Raw genomic sequence first — 24,787 nt, 5'->3', positions numbered from 1 at the left:
AAAAATGTTACATGTATTTCAACTGACTTCTTTTTGTTTGTTGGACTTCTGGAACAAACTAAATTGGTATCATTCTTTGATTTTGGAATTCAAAGTAAAACTGCAAAATCGATGAACAAGAGGACGAAGTTACTGCTTTTCATTTGTTCAACAGGACATTACTAGTGCTTTCGTTGGAAAATAAAAATTAATCTCTCTTAATTTCTGTTGCAGTTAAACTAATTAAAAAATTTTATTTCTCTAGAAATACACTGTAAATGACAAATGTAGTTTTCATATCCATGTCTAATCTTGTCATAGAATTACATTGCTCTGCCAACTGTGAAATATTGATATTTTTTTTCTCTAAAAATTACACATAGGTAAGCAAGCACATAGAAGACATACATAAATAAAAGAAATTTAATTGTATTAGTTGGAGTATGCAGGTAAACATTCATACAAGACCTTTCGTTATTTATACCGCGTTAAGCTCTTAATTTTTTTTTGTGTGAAACCTCCAGATGTTCTTTGATGCTATCAGATGTTTTCTTTTGTTTTAGAGCTGATACTGGCTGCCCAGGTACCAGACTCCTCTCAGCCCACCAGTCCCCATGATGAGTGGTTCAAGCTGTGCTTCGCTTCCTTTATGCTGCTTCACTCAGACTAGCAGGTTTTCAAAGGAGCATAAGGAAGGTAGTGTAATTCCAGAAATGTAATTATTGTTATAAAAGACAATTATATTTATTTTCCACCGATTTAAGTTTCTTCTTAGATAAAAAATATTTTTACTAGGCTTGCTTTTCTTATTTAAGGATGCACGAACTTTCTTTTTCTCATTAATTTCTAGATTTTTAGCCTTGTCATTTTATGAGAAAGAATGAGCGTGACGCTGTCTTACATCAATGAAAATAGTGCTGCAGGATTCATTAATTCCTTGCTTTTTGGGTGTATCGAATGTAAAGCAATTAGAGTGCAGAGAATTAAAACTTTTTTCGCAGCTTATTTGGCGGAGTGTGACAAAAGGGAGAACAGTCAAAAAAAAAAAGTGACAGCCATGGTTTAAACTCCTATAAATGTTATAACTACATTCAGGTAGTATTTTAAGTTTTTAATGCATTTCTTGAAGCCTGGGAGGTGGGAATACCAATTCCCACACAACTGGGAAAACAGTTTTGTTTTGGGTTTTGTTTTTTTTCCCTTCATCCTCTTGTCACAAAGTACGAGGGTGTTTACAGGAGCAGTTTGTACCTTCTTTTTCCTATTTTCTTTGTTTCCTGGGGAAGGAGCGGGGAGCTGTGTGTCATTCTGCTTTCCCTGAAGCCCAGGTGTTGTTTCCAGCGTCCAGGAAGGTGTGAGTGAGACAAGGGTGATGATGGAGTCGGTGGAGTTGCCGGCGGAGGGGAATCCCCTGATCAGAGCCGTCTACCAGAGCCGCCTGCGCCTCACCAGGCTCCTGCTGGAGGGGGGTGCCTACATCAACGAGAGCAATGACAGAGGTGAAACCCCCTTGATGATTGCTTGCAGGACAAAACATGTGGACGCCCAGAGCGTCAGCAAGGCCAAGATGGTTAAATACCTGCTGGAGAACAAGGCTGACCCCAACATACAGGACAAAGCTGGAAAGACAGCCTTGATGCACGCCTGCTTGGAAAAAGCAGGCCCCGAGGTGGTGTCTCTGCTGCTGAAAAGTGGGGCGGACCCCAGCCTGCAGGATCACTCCAGTTGCTCTGCACTTGTGTATGCAATCAACTCTGGGGACAAGGAGACCTTGAAAGTTCTTCTCAACGCCTGCAGGGCGCGGGGGAAAGAAGTCATCATCATCACGACGGACAAGTCCCCCTCGGGAAGGCAGAAAACGAAACAGTACCTAAACGTGCCTCCTGCAGACCTCGAGGAGTGCCATTCCCCCACTGCTTGCACTTCCCCGTCGGAAATAGAGCTGAAAACATCTCCATCCCTGCTTACAAGTTCAAACGAAACTAAAAAGGCACTGCTCAACTTTAAAGACCTGGATCATCCACAGAGCGTGGACAGTTCATCTCAGACAGTCTCACCGACGAGAAGATCCAGCTCAACAAAAACAGGGTCCAAGCTGGCACAAGTGCAGTGGCTGCAGTCTGAGCCTTGGATAAAAAGCTCTCCATCGCTCTTTCACCAGAGTAAAATTGCCTCTTTACAAGAAGAACTTCAGGATATTACTCCAGAAGAAGAGCTCTCTTTTAAAATCGATGGCCTGGCCTTATCAAAGAGATTCATCACCAGGCACCAAAGTATTGACATAAAAGACACCACTCATTTATTGAAAACCTTTGATCAGACTGGATCCAGGAAATTATCATACGATGAGATAAACTCTCAGACTCCTTATGTTGAAGACAAGCATAACCCCAGTGGGATTCCTATGGGTAAGGATGCCAGTTCAGGACAAATCCGCTTCATTTCAAACCTGAGCAGTATTATCCAGAAAAGAAATTTAGGAGCAAATCACTACAGCTCTGATTCTCAGTTAACTACTAGTCTAAGCCCTGCTGCTGCAGAAGACTTTAAGTCAGTGACAGGAAAGAAGAAGATTCCTTCTCCATCTCACGCTGTGTTACCAAGTTCTAGAGAAGTACTGGAGAACATGCCTGCTGTTACTCTGAGCAGGAGAAATCAAGTTTTTCTAGAAAGGAGGGGTTCAGGACCCTTATTGTTGGACCACGTGGCTCAGACAAGACCAGGTTTTCTTCCGCCACTGAATGTGAGTCCTCACCCCCCGGTTCCAGATATTACTTTCATAAACAGGGTTTCTGGGGTGATTTCTTGTGGACAAACCCACTTAGTACCAGCCGCACCCGCTTTCCCTAGGGAGACCAAAAATACGAGAATGCTGCTGAGGAGGCAGTCATTACAGACTGAGCAGATTAAGCAACTAGTGAATTTTTAACAGGGGATTAACGAGTTACGAAGTCCTTACAATGTGTACATATTTACTGCACTACTGAATTGTGATGATACCTATTACAAAAGATAGTAGGTCTGTGATGTAAGGCACTCTGCCTTGGAATGTGTTAAATAGCTTACAGACTACTCCAAAAGATAAACTTAACTAATGATGCTGCTTTATTGAAACTGAGGAATGTTTATTATACTGTTTTCATGATGTTTTCAACTTCAGCACTGAAATCTTACCTGTGACAGGCGGAACGCACAACAGGTCTCAGGCACTGCAGTTCTCCTTTTAGGTTGGAAATGCTGTCCCTCCTACGTTTCTGCACCCAGAAGGGTGGTACACGTGGGATTTGGGAACTCAAAATATCTGGCTGTGATGCTGGATGCTGGACTGACTCTGTCCGAGTTGTGCCCTATCCAGAAATCCCACCCACAGCCGGTGTGCACGCGGGGTGGGCAGTGGCAGGTCTGCACAGTAGCATCCTCTGGCTTTAGTGGCTTCACCGCACGTAAATGGACAATACACAGAGTCAGTAAAATTCATGTTGCAGAGCTGTGCCCAGGAAATCCCAGTTGAAGACTGGGAAGCCTGCCTTTAGGTGCCTTGCTGCCCACTGGAAGTCGGTGTGATACCAAGAGCACTGGAGAGCTCAAGTTCAGCAACGTGATTCCTGGAGGCTGAGTCAAGAAGCCACCACAGCGAGGAACAACTCCTGAACAACCTCCTGTAAAATGACCAAGCCCTGCTGGTGGTGTCAGTGAGGAGCATCAGTCAACTTGGGCTTCTCAAGCTACACTCGACTGCTGGACTCCACTCATTTAAAAAGAGGAAGGGTTGGGGGAAGCAGAGGCTGCATCTAAACCAGGGTCTGCTACTTTCTGTAGTTCCAGACTCTCAAAACACAGATCTCCAGCTCGTGCAGGAGCTCTTTCTCCCCGGTCACAGGCCTGGGTTTCTTATCAAGAGGGGATACAGCTGGTGGGACACATCCAGATGTTGTCTCGATCAGCAAGGACACTTCACACACATGCTTGGGAGCAAGGAAGAGAGAGCTCTGTCTTGCTCAGACAGACCTAGAAGGAATCCAACAGCAATGATACTCACCTGGGAGGTGGAAGTCCTCCTTTTGCCTGATTTGAAGCAGAGGACTGAATTTCTTAGAGAAGAGAAACATGCCTTTGCCTCCAAGCTGTTGTGTATTTTTACATATCTCTGTGTAAAACCTATTTTTCCTTCCCATGTCATGTTCTGTGATTCCAAGGGTCTACCTTGTCTTTGTGCACATCCCATAGATGGTTGATTTCTGGTTGATTTTATAACTCATCTTCTGAAGATTGAGTAATATTGAATGTGTTCTGTTTTGTCATAATTTACAGAAATTAATTGTATTGAAATTGTGTTTGTATAATGTGAATTTCTGTGTACTGAAATGAGAAGGTTTTGTTTTGTTTTGTTTTTTGGAAATGCACAGTGGGTATTGTCTGCCTTCTTGCAGTTTCAGTCAAAATTCACCCAGTCTGACATTTCCTGACAAATAACTGCAGTGTTACTTAGCTTTGCCCTTAGTACAAGGCAGTGTCAAGTGGATGATAAGCATACAGTCTCTGTAAATGCCTTTTCATGTGAAAATATAAGGATGTCCAACAGTTCATAACATGCATGTTCTGAAGAAGGGAACATTTGACATCTGGGAAGTACAAGGGTATGGTTTACATCTCCACACAGCGGAGTTGTGTATCAAGTGATGGTCTGAAACTACAGATTTAAATGTTGGAATCAATTTTGTGACACAAAATCTCTGCAGTCTCTGGTGGTGGCTGCCAGAAGGCAGATGCTCTGACTGTTGGTTCTCTGTCCGGGCTCTCAAAGGTAGCTAGAATCAGCAGAGATGTGAATCTGTATCACCACTGTCAAAATTCACTCTTCCCCACCCAATACAGGTGTGGAAGGCCGTGGTGTCCTTGTCCTCCTGTGGTCACAGCTCAGCTACCTGGTGACAGCTGGGAAGGCCCACGGTGAGCGATGGCATTTGACGTCCCCAGATGTGATTGTCACACTTGTTTAGCTTCTCGCCCCTCAAGAACCATCAGTGCCAGTCACAAAAAATGAGTGCTGGCAAACCCATTACTTGTTTGGTTTTTATTTAATTGGAGATGGACTCTTCATCCGCTGAAAGATTCTTGGTCATTTATGGATTGGCTGGCAAACCCTAGTCTTGGCATGAACACAAAAAAGAAGTGTTCACTATGGTAAAAAAAAATAATAAGTAATGCAAACCCAACCCCTGAGTTTGCACATTAAGCATCCAAAAATGAGGAAATTCCCAAAGTGAAGTTATTTACATTTTAAGAGGTATCAAATACCAGTGGAAACATGGTAAAGGTAATGGGAGTCTTTGGTTCCATTCAGGTTCTGTCTTCAGGAGATGTTGCTGGATCAGCATCTGCATATCCCAGGTAGAAACAATGTTTACATGGAAATCTTTTTATGACAGAGAAGTTAAATGGAATAATATATGTCAATATTAAATTATTAACTGGTCCCTACAAGCACCATAAACAGACACAACAGAATTTTCAAATATTTTTATGATATTATAAATGGAAATGGCAATTTGTAGTCAGCTCACAATGAAGTTAATTGAAGCTAAAAATGCATCTTTTAAACAATATAAATTGTTTTTTATAAAAAAATAATCAACAGATCAGGTGTTCAGTATCTTTGCTGAAAGCATAAAGCCCAATTTCTGCTATATTGATTTTAAAACTAAGTACAGATATGGGGTTACTGATCCCTCAACTGAAATGGTAATTTTGCTACGAAATGCTCAGACAACAGAGGGAAATGGCGAATGTCTCAAAAAGTGAAGTTTTTCTGTAGCGTTGCCAGTATTTTGTGCTTACTTTTGATGCAGATGTGAAAGGTTGACATTAATGTTTATTGTTGCATCGGTGTTAAAAGTGACCTTCAAAGGAAAAAAAAAAAAACAATTCACTTTTGTTCTCTTGATGTTGTTACGGTGCATAAATAAAAGTTATTTTTTTCCCCAATTCAGGGAGTATGGAAATAGAGGCATCCTTTTATTCACCGCTTAGGAGACGCTGAGTCACTGCCAAAGGTACTTGCTCACAAGTGTTTCTCAGGCTGTCTCTACACAGGAAAATCGGAGCAGATAATTAGATTTAATCCAAAGTAGCTAAATTTGTAGGGAGTATTGTGTGCGAGGGGAGGGGCGCGCTCTGCCCGCGGTTCCACTTCACAGGAGATGCGCTTCTGCCCTCTTTGAAGTCTTAATCCTCCTCATTTTCTGGTCGTCTGTAGTGTCAGCAAGCCCTGAATTTCTCATATTAAATTCCACCCCGAAACATTAAAAGTTTACAAACAACAAAACACCTTCAGGTGTTCTTTGTGCGTCTGGGTAGAGAAGAAAACACCACAGACTAAAACTTTTTCCTTGCTACTTTTCTTTTAAAAAAGAGCCGTGGCTTCCCATCCGGGGGGGACTGCCCCTTCTCGCACCCTACAGGGAGAAATCGGTGAAGTTTGATCCACGCTAACTCATAAAAACATTAATGGCATAAAACCCTTAAACATTTAAACACTATGAAATGGAGGTGGCGTTTCTGCGGGCAGGCACCCCTGCCAACGTGAGTTAGGGCTCCCGGGAACACAGGCTGCCGAGGGGATGGTGGAATTTTGAATTGAAGTAGTAAAGTTTATAAAAGGTGAAAAAACATATTTTTTTTATTTCCTGTTGGTTTTTCATTTTCTCTGTGAAACGCTGTGAAAGCATACAGTGAAAGTCACCCCTAGACAAATGGCAGTGCCATCACAAGAACAGGCATCGTCTGAAAATCTCCGATTTCTGTTTAAGAAATTTAAGAACAGCAAACCACCACACAGAAATGCTGTAAAAAAGCAGTTTTCAAGGCAGTGTTGAAGGTGTGGTGTTCAAAGGATGGTCTCCAAAATAATACCCTTCCCTGCACTTTTTGCTTTAAGAAGATAAGGATTTGGAGTTGCTTTGGTTTGATTTTTGTCTTTTTACAATTATGCAGCACTTCCAAAAGAATACTGCTGTAATTTGATATAACTCGCATCTGGTACACCGTACAACTAATTAATTTTCCAACCAAAACCAGGTATTTATAAATAAATGGATTCTTGCATTAGTCAGCCATTATCCCATTACCTGGAAAGTTTGTTGATGTAACAGGAGCGTGGCTTGTTACAGAAGGGCCAACATTTAGTCATCGCCAACCATCCCACTGAAAACATTAACACTATTCATAAAAGGGACAAGCTTTTTTTTTTTTTTTAATGAATGTTGATACCCAGAAATAGAGGGAGGAACGCCTGTTTTAAAACATCTCCTGGCTGCACATTTTTTCACCTTAAAGTATTGCTGGCGCTGCAGTACCTTCAAGAAGGTACTTCAGGTTGGGTAAGGATAAATGTTAGAAAATTTGGAGTGGGTTGTTTATTTTTTTTCAGGGTGAAGGCAATAAAATTCCAATTTATTTTTTTTTACTTAAATTCCTTGCAAGTATCTGTCCAAGCTCAACACAGATGAAAGTAAAAGTCGGTAATAACTGAACTACAGGAGTTACAGAAGGATTACTTCAGACTCCCTCTGCATCCCTATCCATCCTCTGCGGTGGTAGGTGCTGTGTGGCAGGTGAAAAGTGTCATTAAATCATTAAAAAAAATAAAATAAAATAAAAAGAAAGGCTGCAAGGAAGCTCTGGAGGTCAGGTCTCCTTCCTCCCACCTCCAGCTCAAAGCAGGGCTTGCCTTGTCCATCCTGCTCATCCCAGCTGGGATTTGGGAAGCACCTGAGGACTCCTAGTCACCAGCAAAAAGACAAAACCACTATTTCAAATTTAACCATAAAGGTGGCATCTCCCCTGCCAGCACTGCACGGTAAATCTGGTGTTAATTCAGAGGTTTTGACCCAAAATAAGGTTTATTTATGTTCAGTCATTTAAAAGACAGACATGCTAAGAACTTACATTGAACAGTGAAGGTATATTTTAGAATTGCACGGAGTCCAGTTTATCCCCAAATTTCTCTAAGCCAGGTGCAGATGCGTGCTGATGAACTCTAATTAATTCCAGTATTTTTTCCCTGAAGGCATCAGCTGGCGATCCTGAGCACTTCCACGAGTTGCCACAGATGGATGTTACAGCCTCCTCTCCCAAAAGCCACTCCCTTTCAAAAGACAAACTTGACCTGTACATACCTTTTAAAAACACAATAATGAGAACACCTTTTAAAAAGCATTATTTTAATTCTGCTTGGACAGATCCTGATTAAGATTATGAATTTGCAGATGCCTTTTTTTTTTTTTTCCCCTGCTACAGCAATGAGAGGAATCCCAATTAGGCAGTGAAATCAACAGCTGTAACGACAGAAGGATCAGCGGAAAAATTCAAGGGAGCCAAGCCAAAGCACAAGGATATTTAAAAACACCATAAAAGTGCCCTGAAAATTTAGATGTTCAAAATTCAGAGCATGATGGAGAGTACGATAATTTGAATTTTACTGGAAGCAGAGTCAAACCTGATGCTTCCTTGTTATGGGTTTTATTGGCCAAACTCTGCTGTGTCCATCCCCAGCCGCCTGCTGCACCCTCTGCCCATGGTGACCAGGAACATGGACCTCACTGCTGGCTGCAACCTGGGGCCACTGCAGTGTGGACTGATGTTCTTCAGCATTTCTCCAGTATTTTCTTCAACCATGATACTAAAAGAGTAATAATACAGTAATTACAGGGGTTTCCAGCAGAAGGACGTTACCGGAAGTAGCTAGAAGAGGGTGGTCACATCTCACTTCACCACAAAGTGGTCAGCGAAGGCCCAGAAGAGGCAAAGGGCTGAAGTTCAGCACCTTGGCCTGGTTTTTGCCTCCCAGCAAGTAGTTAATATGAGATTTAGAGATAAAACTCTTGGCAAAACTGACAGTAAATTTATCAACACATAGACGATGAGCCTGGGCACCAGGGAATGGCACTGCAGATACTCCTGCAACAACAGATGTACAAAGTAAAGAACAGAAACACCTGTGAGCATCAAAACACAGCGACAAAAAAAATGGCTGTCAATTAAAATTTCAAGAAATTAACTACTATTGTGGTATAAAAAAGGTTTCTAGTTAACAGAAAGTTTATGGAAAAAGTGTTTCTTTAAAAAATTGTCCAACGCTTCCTAGTGTCTCTCCTTGTTAGTAGTTTTATTAAATTAAATACTCTCTGAAAATTGAAAGGAATTTTAAATGAAGAAATTTTAGAAGAACATTGAAACTCATGGAAGGGCTCCCCCAACTCTTGGATATAGTACAGGACACAACTCCTAACCGGCTCTTCCTAACCTTTAAAAAACAAACAAACTCCAAACGAGCCCAGCACTGTGATTTCTGTGGGGTTTTTTTCTTAAAGAAAAGGAAGGACAGCGCCATTTCACCACTGATGAAATGAGTTATAAGGACTTTCTGTGCAATTCACTCACTCTGCCTAAAGGCAGAGGTGTAATTCCTGGTGCTGGGCTGCAGGAGGGAAAAGGCCACCCCATGTTCCAGGTGCCTGAATCGAATCCCTCCGTATCCAAAGAAATCCCAGCAGGAACCACGGGTGAAAGCTTTGCAGTGCCTGGAATTAACCATTAAACAGGGTTTAATGGAAGGTGTGGTAAATGTCAGCAAACGGCCTGATGGCAGACAGATGGCTGGCAAATAAAACATGCCAGGCTTTCATTTCAAGGTTTTAATTGAAGAAGACGACTGGGGTTGCGGGGTTTTTTTTTGCAGAGTAGGCCAAAACTGAGTAATTCTTCACATGAACGCTGAAGGTGAAGATGGAGAAGTAGGTTTTTAAGATATATGCCTTTGGGGGCATTTTCTTCCATTTCTTCGACAGCACATTTAAACCACACAAACCTGAGGAAATCAGCTTCTGCTTTGCTTTCGTCACAACTGACAGGTTACTGCAGGGTATTGCTGTGCAGCTGCGCAGGACTAATGATGTCAGTTCTCTTCTGTAACATGTTATTTTTTCTATTTAGTCAGTTCCAGCAAATTCAAAGAAAAATACGACACCTGAACTACACTTGCAGTAAATTGGAGATGTTTTATTAATCAGTTAACTCACCTGGTCACCCTGAACAATACCGAATTCGTTTAAAGTCAATCAGATTTTTCATGTAACAATTAAGTCCAAAAACCTGCCTGAAAGATAACAACAGACATGAAGCAATGCTGATAGACAAAATGATTCCACAAGGAGGTGACAATTTATAGCTCGTAATCATTTTAAATACAAAGAACATCACTGACAGAAGGTTAAAAAAAAAAAAGCAACAACTGGAGTAACACAGACCTGCCACCCAGCCCCATTTCCAACAGAATAAATAACCGTCTTTCTTCTCACCTTTATTTATTGCCAGCCCCACAGTTAATACATCTTATTTTAGGAGAGTGTTTGTACGAAGATTCTTATGAAAACAAAGATAAACAAATTCAAATGAATTTATTTACATGCAAGTCAGACCAGACTGACATAGGGAACATAAATGACTTCACAGGAAACTAATGGAGATCCATAGGTAAAAAACACATACAGGAATTCAGATACATAGGATAATCCATACAGAATTGTCAAATTCACCATACAGTCAAAGCCTTCTGTCACTGCAGGAGTGCTTCATATAATTAATTTCTAGTATTTTGTTTAATCTAGTTTTACGTGTCTTGTTGCCTTAATTAATTTTTCTGGTAATCCAGATCATGTCTTAATTACATCAGAATATCCCCATTTATTCATACCACATTTATTACTCACTGACACTTCTTCCATGATGCCTGCACCCGTAAGAACACTTCTGACAATTACTGGTATTTTTTACTTAATAGTTTAACCAGTTTTAACAAGTCCCAATACTTTAGGTGGCAATTGATAAATGGGAAAAAGGTTTCTAAATAACAGAAAAGTTTGCCATTGTAGATACAAAAAACCCTAGCCAACTGAAACAGGAAACCCCTTAAGTCAATAAATTTAACTGCCTGCAACAAGGAGCTGAAACAAGATCTAGGAGTCCATTCTAGTCCTTAACGCTTACATAAATGGTGGAACAAAAGGACAATGAGATATTCTTGACTTTAATCTATTAAAAATAAATGAAGGGCTATAAAGTATTGCTGCTGCTGAATGACCAGCGATATCTGCACACCTGCTCACCCAGCACCTCCTGAACCTGTTTTAGTCAAAATGGTTTGGTTTAGAAAAAGGTCTTTGAAGTACAATGTTTTCCATAGTTATGCTCAGTTTAGAAATAGTTCCGCTCTCTTCCTCCCATGGTATAGCAAAGTGTGCACACAAAGCTCAAAGAAAGAGATGCTCTGAAGAATGGAGAGATTAAATCTGTTCAAGTCAGACCAGGTTGTCACAGTGAACTAAAAATTACATCAGTTCTGCCAGTTCATTAAAAGGAATGACTCTGCCAACTTGACATTTTGGTGGTTACCACCATTCACACTGACTGCTTGTATAAATTAAATACAAGTAGGTAAGTTTTTTTTCCTTATTTAGAAAAAAAATTCCTAATTTTATCAAAGCCTATTGTATCTTAGCAGATGACAAAAATGATCAAAGCTCTACCCCTCAAGAACCTAACCCAAGAATTAGATAAACCTGGCAAAGGTGCGTAGGTAATAACCAGGAATCCTGAATTTTAATGACTGCGTGAAATCACCATATTTCAAGATTTATGATTGATATATGTTAAATATATATAATATGACCAACTTTTCTATCATAGTTGTATACTAATGCTGTGTAAGAAATCAAAATTTGCTGTGGTTAAGTCTTTATTACTAACAGCCTGGACAGTGTTGTGTAAAACTTCAAAGTTAACACAATTCCTGCAGGAAGCATGTGAGAGGAATGGAAAAAGGAGGACAAGACGATGGCAGGGGTATGTCCCTTCACAGAACCAGCTTTCGGTTAGAAATCAAAATCTCCTGTCATTGTGAAAAAAACCCCTTTGTAACATTTGGCAGAAGGCAACAACCCACAGCTGGTGTCTCAATCTGCACAGATGTCAAGATTTTTATTAAAGATGCAGAAGCAAAAGAAGCAAAAAATGCTTAAAATGAAATGGGTTGGACTCTTCCTGCAGGTGATAAGCAGGGTTGCAATGATTTTAGATTTCTCAAAGCGAACTCCAACTTTTGAAAATTTGTGAAATTGTATTCTGTGAATTAAAAGATGCTCAAACCGGGAGAATGGAGAAAACAACTGTTGCATCACAGAAATGTACAATTTTTGCTGCTAGCACTCATCACTGTACAGCTATTTAATTCTTAGAGCCTCCAGCTTTCAGAAAGACTGCAGCAGAACATTTTAACAGTAACTCCTGTGATTCCTCAAATTTAGTTTCAAACTCTTTAAAGTTTGAATCTCTCTTTCAAAGCACTACAGCTCTTCTGATGTTGTCTCTGATGTGTACCTCACTGCAATCCATCTCTGGGCTCTCTATGTACAGGACAGGATTTTTCTTCATTTTGGGGCTTCTGCTTGCCCCAGCACCTCCTGCCACGCAGCTACAACTCCACCTCAGTCTCCTCAGAATCCCAGGACTGTGTTGCTGATGACTCAGAAAGCACAGAGGCAAGCCATGGTGTGAGATGCACAACTGCCACATTGCAGAGAACTTGATTAATTTTAATTCAGTAAAAATAATCATTCTTTCTCCCTGGAACATGTAGCATCACTCTTCTATTGACCAGGACTGAGAACATTATCAATTGCAGTGGCATTAAAAACGCAGCATCAATCAAAATAAGCTACCAAAAAACCAAAACCCTTTGGGAAGTGCACAGTTCTGTACTTAATTCGGTCTAGACTCTTGTCCTCCCCTATAAAAAGCAAAAGTGGGCTTTGGCAGAGATTGAGTGTCCCACAGACTGTGGCTTACACAAAAGCAGTTAGTAGCAAACTACCTTGGTCCACAATTACCAGCTGGGACCATTCTCCCCTTTGGATGCTTTCAGGGAAGAAGTACAGTGTATTTAGGCAAAGTGAGTAGCCTTTACTACATGCCCCTGGGTCAATGAGAGGGAACGAGCACAGGATGAGTAAGCAGCAATTCTGACCTATTAAAAAAGGCATTAAATTTCTACTTGTGAGCCTTTCAATGCAAGTGTTATATAAAAACTCCTCCAATACCCACAGCTGTGTTCTATACAATTCTTTTGGGAAGGAAAATGTATTTCCCTGAACCAGAAATTTTCACTTTTAAAGAGGCTAAGTATCATAAGGTCAGAGATTGCCTGCTTTGTATTTACTGTTCTATTCTTATGGCTTTTTTGAATTCAGAATTTTGTGGCTCCAAGATGTCATAATAAACCCTACTTTTATCAAAGTTTTCTCTGATGTAAACCAAATCTTCTACAGCATACACATCTTCCTTTCCTGTCCAAACAGTGAGGCTGTACCTATACCAAAAGAAAGAAAAAAAGAAAAGAAAAGAAAAGGAAAGAAAAGGAAAAGAAAAGGAAAAGAAAAGGGAAAGGAAAAGGGAAAGGGAAAGGGAAAGGGAAAGGGAAAGGGAAAAGGAAAAGGAAAAGGAAAAGGAAAAGGAAAAGGAAAAGGAAAAGGAAAAGGAAAAGGAAAAGGAAAAGGAAAAGGAAAAGGAAAAGGAAAAGGAAAAGGAAAGGAAAGGAAAGGAAAGGAAAGGAAAGGAAAGGAAAGGAAAGGAAAGGAAAGGAAAGGAAAGGAAAGGAAAGGAAAGGAAAGGAAAGGAAGAGAATAAAGAATACGTTATTATCTTAAGACAAAGCATGTAAGACAGAAAGACACTGCAGTAATGAGCTCATAAAAATATTTTTTTCCTCATTATAGAGGTAAATCACACAATGGGGCCCCAGTCAAACTTCAAGTTCTTGCTCATAAAGCTAAAGTTGGTGGAACTTCCCAAGGAGGACTGCAGAATTTTTAGGATGGCAATCCAACAGCACCCACAATAATTTACCTATAGCCTGGTCCTTGTGTGAACTGTCGTCCCAAACCCAGCAAGGAGTGAAATACAAAATCCTAGGCAGATGTCCAGCAAACAAATTTACCAGGCTCAGCATTCAAAGTTTGACAAAGTAATAAACAGTTACAAGTAGAGGATTGTAACAGAAAATATGAGGTGATCTCAGTTATAGGCAATTTTCATACTCCATGTTTTGTCACCTACATGATGTGTATGTGACGCCGTCTGATTAACTCAATGTATCTTCTGTACTTTATCACATACTTTTCTCATTAATTGAACAGACTTTATTGAAACTCTTAAAAAAACCTGAAAAACTTCCAAGTATCATTTAAAGTTAAAAGCAATTACCCTCCACAATCCCCACTTGACAAATACTTCTTTTTTTCTCCTTTGTTTATTAAAACTGTATTTATCAAAAATAGAGGTAAATCAGAATTTACTTGGATGTCAGGAAAACTGGCTCAGGAATTTCTTTCTTCTAATCATGTCACTAAGATAAGGATTTTTATGTTAAAGAGAAAATCCTGGTATTTCAGTGGGAATAATGGTTGTATCCAATGAGGACATATTTGAGAATGGCACAATTACCAAGACGTACTCTTAACTATATTTTGAAATTAATTTCCTAGTTTCAAACGTTTCATTCTAATTTCTCTCTCAATTCACTTAAAAAAAAAAAAAGTACTCTATTTGCCACACTGTCATGTCTAATTACTTAGAATTTTTCCATACAAGTCACTCTCCTAACTTTTCTGTCTTGAGCTTGGTTGGTGCTTAACTTACTGAAGTGCAGGTAGGCAGAGTAAGTGTAAAAGATGAGTAGAAGACAATTATGTACAAAGCGGGCTTGATTCTCATTCTATTACATGTAAGTAATCTTTTCTACAAAACTGTCATGGGTTTGTAAGAACTAATTTTAGAAGGAAATATTAAGTCAGTGTTTGGAAACCACTGAAGGTATTTCAAGTACCTAAACAAGATTAGCTTTGTAGCACACTCATTAACTTCCAATTTAAAGATCACCTTTACTGTTTTCATGTCAAGTTATTACAGAAAATATAAATACTGAAACCAATAAAAAGTGTCCATAAAATGTAAATACTTAAATTTAATTAATTCCAAATTGCAACGTCTAACCACTAGGTCTATTTAACTACATTAGTCTCACGAAATGCTTGTAGTGCAACTGGGTTACAAACCTACACAAGATTCGCTACCTATAACAAGTAATTTTAAAAGAGGCTTTTGGAACTTTCTTATTTTAAAGAAATGAATAGTGACAATTTCTGTACGTCAACACCATGTCAGAACTGAAGGAATAATCTGAAGGGATAATCTAGAAGAAAAAATATTTTCAATGGAATTGGGCTAAGTATGTACACCTAACTGCTATATTTAATATAAACAATTATGTGCCTTTGTAATAAAGACAGCTAAAAATAAAGGCCATCAGACTTACCTGTCCGACTGCTGCATTAACCAGCACAGCTCAGATATTGACTGTCGAACTAACGCGGCTCTGACAGGGAAAGTCACAGGCTGGGAAAGGGCACTGCAGATCTGAGCCATTTCTTTCACCATCACCAAATCATAGCCTGCAATAAAGACCATTCGATTACAAAGAGTGATTCACAAATACAATCTCTCTGAAGACACAATAAACTCCCGAATGGCTGGGTTGTGTAATAATACAAGAGCAAACACGGGGCTTGTGAAAATGACATAACTCTGCAATGAAATCGCTAAATCATTATAAAAAAAAAAAGGCATTGTCCTGGAGGAGAAAAGCAATACTAATATGGAAAAATAAACTTATTTTGAAAATCTTTACTTCTATTAATTACAGTGTTATTCTATATATAGTACAGAATGTGACATATTCTAATGTCCAGGAAATTGTACCTTTGCTCTCTCTCTAAAAAAACAATGTTAGCGGTGACTTCAACTAGTTTTAACTTGACAGTGAGCTTTTAAAACAGAAACATTTAGAAAAAAAATTGAATGAATGCAACAGAAGACTTTAAGCACGTAAAGCATTTTGTACTTAAAAAATGTTAAAATCAAGCAACCTGAAACACTTCAAGTGCCCGCTGTTGAGATTTTTACAAGCCCTAGAGCGAGTTAAAACAGTATCTAATATTCTCTTATTTCTACAGGCTATGAAAATCTTAATTTTAATAACAACAGTTACTAGTTTTTTTCTTAAGTACTCATATGCAATGTTGTGACTGAAAAGACTTAAAGCATCAAATCTTAAAAAAAGCAATTTTGTTGGGCATAGAGCAACTTGCAGTCTAAATCAGTCAAATAAACTCTTTTTCTTCTGTCTTATCTTTAAAACAGCACCACCATATACCGAAATTTAGAATGGAGATAAAGTTACTTTTATTAAAAAAAGATGACTCAGTACAGTATTTCCAGTACGTTATATCCAGCAACTTTTTACTGCACTGAAAATACTCTGGACAGAGTACTATATAGTTTAATAAAATTACTGTATAACATAAAACAAAATCCTCATAACACAGTATTAAATCTTGCTAACGAACAATTAGCAATTTGGAAAGGTGTATAATTTTGCTGTTGTAGTCACAGACAGTATTGCTGGGGCTCATGCTGCTGCACACAATGCACGTGCACTGGAGTAAAACACCCTAACGAAGCAGCTACGAGAATTATGAGAGGAATCCTGTGAAAAACACCCTAAGCTACTGGCTACGTGTTCAGGATCTGAATTCAAGTTAGGGATTAACAGTAAGAAACTTCAATTAGATTCTCAAAACTGAGACTGTAAAAAGTTACTAATGTCAGTAAATTGGAAAATTTATTGCAAAAATTCAATTGTTCAACAGAAATGAAATGTTAAAAACAATGCTGACCCACAATTTGATTTCAGTTATCTACTGCAAAAGCACATGGACAGGGTTTTGAATTTCCAGCTAATCTATTTTTCTGCAGTAAACGTGCCTGAATTCCAATTACCAAACCAATACTCATAGGATACAGGGAGTGGACTACCTGAAACAGGGTGTAAGCAATTTGTCCCTCAAAGTTCTTCAATATATGCAAATGAGTTGAAGAACAAAATACTGTTAACAACAAAAATAATATTTTTACATGGTTCTGCTGCAACTCAAGCATTGAACTAATTGCTATAAAACACTATCAAATATAGACCAACAGAGAAAATAATTCTTCTTACATTAACTATTATTTTCAAAATGACCAGGTGGCATATAGTTTATTTTAAATCAATTATGAAATTAATTTGGAGAAAACAGACTATGCAGTGTAAGCATTAAATGCGTAATCTGTACCTTCATTGTGTTTGCCAGGGTGCCAGCCAGTTGTCCACCCCAGAGATAAGGTGACATCTGGGAAAAATGAAGTGACAGTGTTGAGGAACCCTTCTGCATCCACCACAGCACTCTTTCCATTAGGTCCCAGCAGGATGTCTGCGTTGATCCAAACGGGTCGCCTCAAATGCTGCTTCACCTCATCAAGAAGCTCCAAGGAAGGTCGTACGGCTTCTAGACTGTGCCAACAACACACGGGTGAGATGAGAGACCTCACTCTGGTGGAACATGGGAAACGTACAGTGCATACATACAGGGATAAGTTAATGAAACTGTCCCTGTAAGCCAGAGAAGAAATGTTGAGGACCCTCTCTACCATAAGGTCACTATTACTGCTGGCATAAAGTAGAATCATAGAATGGTTTGGGTTGGAAGGGACCTCAAAGATAATTGAGTTCCAACCCCCCTGCCATGGGCAGGGACACCTCCCACTAGAGCAGATTGCTCAAGACCCCACGTCACTCAGGAGCATCCAGGCGGGTCTTGAAGATCTCCAGAGAAGGGGACTCCACACCCTCCCTGGGCAGCCTCTTCCAGGGCTCTGCCACCCTCACCCCAAAGAAGTTCTTCCTCAGATTGGAGGGGAACTTCCCATGGTCCAGCTTGTGCCCATTGCCCCTCATCCTGTCACTGGGAAAACCACTGAGAAGAGTCTGGCTCCATCCTCCTTCAACCCACCCTTTAGATCCTTGGTCTCATAAAGCCTCTTGTCTCCCTGCTGTCCAACAGGAACTGCTTCATGGGTCTGGCCTCCTGGCTCTTCTAACTCAGGACCTGTTAAGACTTTGATGTAACTGAACTCTTTGGAAGGATTTTAATTAATGAAGCCATTGCAGGCTCCAACACTTTTGGTACTGGTTGTTCCCACAGCTCAAAAGCGTGGCCTACCAGTGACAGCATGAAGAGCTCTGCCCACCAGATGTTCATTCTACTATTAAGTGTGAGATGCAGTCACTTGAGCAACCAATGCAGCACTACCTGTAAGCATTTAACAAAATACCTGAAGTCACACATTCTTTCTGCTCTCCCAAATCAAAAGAAAAAGCAAACAATAACCGTTCTCTATCCACCAAAACTTTTGAGGCAGTATTGTGGATGGAAAGGAAATGTGGAATAATGGGGAAAAGGAATGAATGCAAAAAAAAAAAAAAAAAGGTATTTTTTTCTTTCACAGCAAATTAACATTCTATGTAACATCCAGGAATTAAAAGTCATTATGGTTAGAGCTGCGATTTCACTACAAATAGCAAGGACCTGTGTTTTTGAAAGGTTTTCGACCTTAGGTTTTCAACCTAAGTTGCGAAAAGCTCTGAATAAGACATCTTCCAGCTTTTCCTCAAAATCTTGGAGCAACCTGACACGGAGCGAGCTGAGCCAACATAAAATTCTTTGTTATGTTTTGCAGGGTTAGTTTCCCCGTTCAACCCAAACTGGTCCCTCCAGGTGTCCCAGGAGCACCAGGAAAAGCAAGGGGAAGAGAAGGCGCTGCGAAGAGTGAGGAGAGGATGACACCTGCTAGAACTTACACAAATATGAGCGACAGGCTACATGCTCCCGGGCTGCCCGTTTGGACAACAAAGATGATGGTTAATTGCCACCATCTCTTCCCAATTCCAAGGCCGTTGCACCTCCCACCCCTTACACCAGCGCTGACACCTGCCTTAGGAGCAGAGAGTGATTTCAGGGACATCAAGTGGCAAACAGCTATTCTTGTTTAGTGGGGATGGTTCTGTACCAAGTTACTTCCTAACCTGGACCATGATGAGGTCAGATGAACCGTGTCAGGATTTGTGGCCACATGCTCCATCAGGTTATCTCTAAAGCCAAAAAGCACCCTGCGCTGCCGGTGTTATTTCCTGTGAAAAGTCATTTTGTACATTCTAACTTTTGTGCTGTTGAGAAAGCTGCGTGGTGGCAGGAAATCCTCTCAACATTTTCAGTCAGCACTAGGCTCAAGTCTTTGTAGAGAAAACCTAGTGATGGCTTGAGTTAACATTATTGGCTTAAGTATTTCTCACATTGTCTGAGGCCAGAATAGATGACATTTTCCCATATACAAGAGATTGTGAAAGCCAGTGGAATGCCTGTCTTATTACTACGAAGTACAAGATAATGTAAATAGAAAAAAGTCCAAAGAAGCACATCTTGACACAAACAAAAAAGCCCCCAGACAGCACTGCTTTTATTGTGCAGTATTTGGAAAATTCAAATGTATTCCTGACTCCGTGTTGAATGACTCTGGCATTTTTGAAGTGGGACTCTGAAGCCCTTTTGCAGAGCACATTCATTTCTGTAGACAAAGCCAGCAGGAAATGTGATTATGTGGTCAATCAAGTGGACAGCGTAGAAATATACAAAATATTTATTTTCAAGTGCCGTTGAAATAATCTTCAAAACTTCAGCAATGGTATCTGAAGAAATACTATTCAAAAGAACACCACAATCCGTATCACTCATTTGACTACATCTGCACTGAGTGCTTGTGTTTTTTAAATGCTTTTATACAATTAGACCTTCCTAATGCGACATAATTTAAAAAGCTTTTTTTAAATCACTGCACTTGGCTGGAAATTCCTTGTGGAAAAGTAAGAGGCAGATGTTTTTAAATCCATTTAAACAATAATTAAAATGGAAAAAAAAAAAACCAAACCACACTAAGCCCCAACAAAAACTAAACCCAAACAAATGTCTGCTTCTCTTGTCCTTCCCATTTTCTGTCCAGGCAGACGTTCATAGATTCTGCCAACAATAAAAGGATTAGGTCTGCCCACATTTTTTGTGTTTTCATGAACTTCCACATGAAAACTGCAATTGTGTTACACACAGGTGTACAGAACAACAGGTACAAATCACATTTTAGAACTACCTAGCATTTTTTTGCATTTCTATAGCATACTTGGGCATTGATGAAGCTTGTTTTAATGCGGAGGTAGATTTTCCATCTGCGGCAAAAATAGACATTGTACATGCAAATTCAGACAAAAGCTGAAGTTAGGAGTTAGAGAGATGTATGTCTGAAAATCACAGCTCACTTTGAACGCAATTTCAAACTCTTCAAGGCAATCTCATGGGGTTTTCAGTGTATTTTCCATTAAAGACAATGAAACTGCTAATGGTTAAAATTCTAAATGAACCTCTGAGAATTTAATGAGCAAGTTAGGCCAAAGAAACTGAATGTACTTCAATGCACACACATGTAACTACACAAAACTTTTTTGTATTATAAAACATGCTGAAAAAATCTAATACCACATCATATTTGGTATGGGATCAGATATTCAAAGCAGTACACTTCATTCTTGAATAGAGACACCCCCAAGAGATTGACAGCATCGGAGCGGATCAGGAAACAGAATTCCTCTCTTTCAGAGGAGGGCGGGGGGAAGCTCTGGGAAAATAAAGATATTCATGCTGCTATGGGATGATGTTCCTATATTATTGTGAACTTCAGCAGACCTGGAACAGAAGTTGGCTTTTCAGCAAGCTTTTCAGCAGCTCCGTGAAAAACCCTGACACCTGGAATGTGTCCAGAATGGCACCAGGAAAACTGGCTGACAGCAGGAGAGACGAGTGTGCTGCCAGGCAGAGATCCAGGTGCTCAGCCTGGTGTGGGAGCCACTCCCTGACTTCCCAGTTGGAAGGCTGTCCTTCCCAATTTCTCTGCACAAGAAGAAAACTCATACGAGTTTCCCAGATAGGTGCTATCACTTCAGTTTTCCCAGTGGGGAAAACTTTGCTCAATAGTAACTCTGTAACAAATTCATTGAATATAAAATAATGATGTGTAGTTTAAAACACTTTTAAAGCCTTTATTCTTGAAATGCATTTAGTTATATTGATTATGTTTCACTGCATTTTCCATTCAGGAGGGAATGCATTACACTAAATAGCACAACAGGGAAAAGTTTGGTCTACCATTGCCAAAAGATAGTCCTACCTGTAAAACTGTTAATTAGTCACAGCACAAAGGATATAAAAAACTTTTGGTCTTGAGATACCTCTTAAAATCCAGCTTGATGCCTTTATTTGTGCTGACAATCTCCTGTAGCCACTCCTGCAATGTGATGTCACTGTCTGTTTCAGGTGGATGAGCCATGATAGGGTCTCCATTTCCTCCCAAGCCACCACGAAGAAGAACATCTGCTTCTATCATGTGAACATCACCTGTTGATGTAAAAAATGAACGCTCTAATGGAAGCAAATCCAATAGTTTCAGTGTCCAGAGTCGCAATTACAGGGTAAGTCCTTCTACACTGGACTGTGCACACTTACTCCACAAAGATCACCCAGTACAAGCTGCTGTCTGAGAGGCAAGAGATGCATTTCTTTGGGCACTCTAGTCACTGAACTCTAGAAGTCTACAAGCACATGAAAATTTATTTTTGTAGATACATTTGACCAAGTAATCACGTTTGTTTTCAGAGGAACAGCAAAATGAATATCCAAAATGTGAATCCACTCTTGCTAAATTTCAAATCTCTTCCTCTTAAAACAGGGTTCCAGACAGAGCCTTCTAAAGAAAAGGTGACCAGAAGATTTTAACAGCGGGGACAGACTGAGTACTCCCCTTGTCTCATTCTCAAAACTGACCAACCCATCTCAGGCATAACTTAAAAAAAACAAGTCAGCCAGACAGCCAGAAACACCTGCCAGGAGAATGGTGGCTGAAACGCAAGACGAGTGGCAATCTTAGGATTGCTGCAATCTCCTGAAAGCAGCTTTCTACAAGGAGAAGCATTCAAGAGTCTGGGCAGTGCTACCACCTTTGCAGAGAATTTGATATATAGTTACTTAAACTGAAATAGTAATAAAAAGATAATAATTACACAGTCAATAGAAAGCAAATTACCAAAATAAATTTCACATTTTCCCAATATTCACATAAATTAAACTAAAATTCACTAAACTGCTCATAAATAACCTGAAATACTTCAATCATCTTGAACAAAATAGTAATAAATGTCCTGTTGAATCCAAGAAATATTACCCAGCGTGTGACAACTTTACACAATTTCAAACCATGCTAAAAAGCCCTAGAAGCAGAAGATCCATCCACACAGGGTCAAAACTATGTGGGAATCCTTAAGTGTTTCAGGGACAAGCAGCACAGCCCTGACAAAGACATCGCGAGCAGCCATCCTCACCGAGCTGTAGCTGCTGCTCACGGACAGCGACCCAGGGGAAAGCAGCCTGAGAAGTATGGCAGGTTCTGATGAGGTTTTGCTCAACTGCCCATTTAACAACCCTGAGATTTAACCTTATCTGATGGATGGAGGGAAGGAGAGAAGAAGGGGCGGAAGGAGGAAAGGGAGGAGGGAGGGAAGGAGGGATGGACGGACAGGCTTTTGTTCAGGTCATTTCCATTTTCTGTTTTCCAGAGCAGATCCACAAACGGAGGTGTCAGCAGACTGGACAGGGTGACCTACCAAGAAATCACAGAATGATACAGGGTCGGAAGGGACCTCTGGTCCAACCCCTCATTGCCAGAGCAGGTCCACCCAGAACAGGTTGCACAGGAACATGTCCAGGCGGGTTTTGAACGTCTCCAAAGAAGGAGACTCCACCACCTCTCTGGACAGCCTGTTCCAGGGCTCTGCCACCCTCACAGGAAAGAAGTTCCTCCTCATGTTTAGATGGAACTTTCTATGTTCAACTTTGTGCCCATTACGTCTTGTCCTGTCGTTGGTCCCCAAAAAAGATGAAAATGATAAAGATGAGAGATGAAACAGGAAAGAACAGGACCAACTTGACCACTGCTGCCCAGGCTGGCCCATCAGGGAGCTACAGCCAACCACACCGCAGAAACCAGTTTTACCTGCAGCAGAAGGTTTTGAGTTCCCCTGTGCCAACACACAAACTGAACGACGCTCCAGACAAGCTTAGTCAAGCGTGTGTGAAACCAGAAGACTCCTTAACCATGGCTCTGTTCTGCTGGTAGGGGATGAAGGGTCTGACCTGAGAGCGGGCCTGCAGGCCTGGACGCTGGTTGCCTTTTTTACAACTAAACCACTTTGTCAAATATAAGGATACTGCCTCCACACCTTGTCCCGCCGACTGGCAGGGGCTGATGGGCGTCCTGGGCTGGGCCTCACCTGGAAGACAAACCGTGGCGGCCTCCCGGCACAACCGGGCCCTCTCCTCCTCTCCCTCCCTCAGCCCCCCGCAGGCAGGGCAGGCCGGCAGCGCCTCACACTTACTTCTGGCGGCCTCCCCGGCCCGGGCCTTGCTGTTGGCGGCGTGGAACCACCTGATGGCCGCCCCGTCCCTCGCTGCGATGCGCCGCCGCCTCAGGAAATGATCCACCGCCGCCTCGCTCCAGGCGCCTGCGGCGGCGCCGAGGGAGACCTCCCCTCAGCACCGCCGCTCGGAGGAAGGGAAGGGGGAAAAGCCCAGGTCCCCGCCGCCGCGCCGCTCTTACCCTGCGCCTCGTCCGCCATCTCCTCGCCGGGGACCGCCCCGCTGAGGCGGGCGGAGCGGCGGGGGCGACCGGGCTGGGCGGGCAGCGAGCGCCCTCGGTACCGGCCGCTGAGGGGATGGCTGCGGGGAGCCTTTCCGCAGGAAGCGGAACGGGCGGGGAAGCTGCGTCCGAGCGGCACCGCCATGGGCCCCCCGCTCCCGGGCAGCACCGACACGACCCCCCCCGGCACTGCGGCGGGAAAGGGACTGCCAGGAGCATCGTAAAGCGGTTTGGGGTGGAAAGAGGGACCTGAAAGATCGAGTTCCAACCCCCTGCAGGGACACCTCCCACCAGACCAGGTTGCTCCAAGCCCCATCCAGCCTGGCCTTGAACCCCTCCAGGGATGGGGCATCCACAGCTTCTCTGGGCAACCTGTTCCAGTGCCTCACCACCCTCACCGTGAAAAATTCCTTCCTGGTATCTAGTCTAAACCTCCCCTCTTCCAGTTTGAAGCCATCACACCTTACCCTATCGCTTGTAAAACAAGTCCCTCCCCAGTTTGCTTATAGCCCCCCTCCCCCCCAGGACTGGTCTCCCTGGAGCCTTCTCCAGGCTGAACACCCCCAACTCTCTAAGCCTGTCCCCACAGCAGAGGTGCTCCAGCCTTCTGAGCATCTTTGGGGCCTCCTCTGGACCTGCTCCATGAGGTCCGTGTCCTAGAAAAGGTGTGCGTCCAGAATCACCCAAGCGCTGCAAAGACCAGACACATACACAGTAAAGCTGTCTTTTTTTTTTTTTTTTTTTTAAATAACAGAGATAAGATATCAAGCATTTTCGTTAACTTTCCTATTGATTATTACTTAAAGGAGTTAGTAGAGGGCGAGTGGCGAGAGGCAGCTGTTCCTTTGGTGACCCCCACGGACCGACCCACACGCAGTTTGGGGTACAACAGCCGCCTCTGACCCCACCACAGTTCCCTCGCTGCTCTTCAACCCTTCGCTGTTGCTTCCTCCACTGTCCGGTTGCACCTCGTTTTCAAGCAAGGACATGTTTTGTTCATGCTGTGCATGGGTGCAGTCTTCAGCTC

The 24,787-nt window shown here is 41.5% G+C and overlaps 2 protein-coding genes across 5 annotated transcripts; one reads left to right on the top strand and one right to left on the bottom strand.

Annotated features, from left to right (window-relative positions):
* Window positions 1-899: 899 nt before the first annotated feature.
* On the top strand, window positions 900-5,967 carry ANKRD34B (ankyrin repeat domain 34B). The gene has a single exon (XM_014960497.1). The coding sequence runs from the start codon at window positions 1,352-1,354 to the stop codon at window positions 2,906-2,908; it is 1,557 nt and encodes a 518-aa protein (XP_014815983.1). The 5' UTR covers window positions 900-1,351; the 3' UTR covers window positions 2,909-5,967.
* A 1,968-nt stretch (window positions 5,968-7,935) lies between these two features.
* FAM151B (family with sequence similarity 151 member B) lies at window positions 7,936-23,829 on the bottom strand. Of its 4 annotated transcripts, none has more exons than XM_014960535.1 (7): window positions 23,722-23,829; window positions 23,501-23,626; window positions 21,302-21,467; window positions 17,265-17,482; window positions 15,407-15,542; window positions 13,320-13,402; window positions 7,936-8,156 (listed from the first exon to the last, which is right to left on the bottom strand). In XM_014960535.1, exons 1-7 carry the CDS (start codon window positions 23,738-23,740, stop codon window positions 7,948-7,950), a joined length of 957 nt encoding a protein of 318 aa, XP_014816021.1. In that variant the 5' UTR covers window positions 23,741-23,829; the 3' UTR covers window positions 7,936-7,947. The 4 variants fall into 4 exon arrangements, with proteins under 4 accessions (XP_014816021.1, XP_014816022.1, XP_014816024.1 ...); XM_014960538.1 differs by lacking the exon at window positions 7,936-8,156 and adding an exon at window positions 8,206-8,659; XM_014960536.1 differs by lacking the exon at window positions 23,501-23,626 and having other exon boundaries at window positions 23,722-23,786.
* Window positions 23,830-24,787: the final 958 nt, after the last annotated feature.

This window comes from Calidris pugnax, unplaced genomic scaffold, assembly GCF_001431845.1.
Source record: "Calidris pugnax isolate Ruff unplaced genomic scaffold, ASM143184v1 scaffold326, whole genome shotgun sequence".
NCBI lineage: Eukaryota > Metazoa > Chordata > Aves > Charadriiformes > Scolopacidae > Calidris > Calidris pugnax.
The sequence above is the reverse complement of the archived record's forward strand: the minus strand, read 5'-3'. Positions and strand labels throughout refer to the sequence as shown.

Bases quoted from the DNA above. Each gene is read 5' to 3' on its own strand.
- FAM151B (XM_014960535.1), bottom strand. The intron at 15,543-17,264 runs GTACAGATTACG...TCTTTATTGCAG, and splicing joins CCCTGGCAAACACAATGAAG to GCTATGATTTGGTGATGGTG. The intron at 8,157-13,319 runs GTAGGGTTTATT...TGTTTTTAAAAG, and splicing joins CAGAGAAAACTTTGATAAAA to GTATGTACAGGTCAAGTTTG.
- ANKRD34B (XM_014960497.1), top strand. From the start codon at position 1,352: ATGATGGAGTCGGTGGAGTTGCCGGCGGAGGGGAATCCCCTGATCAGA.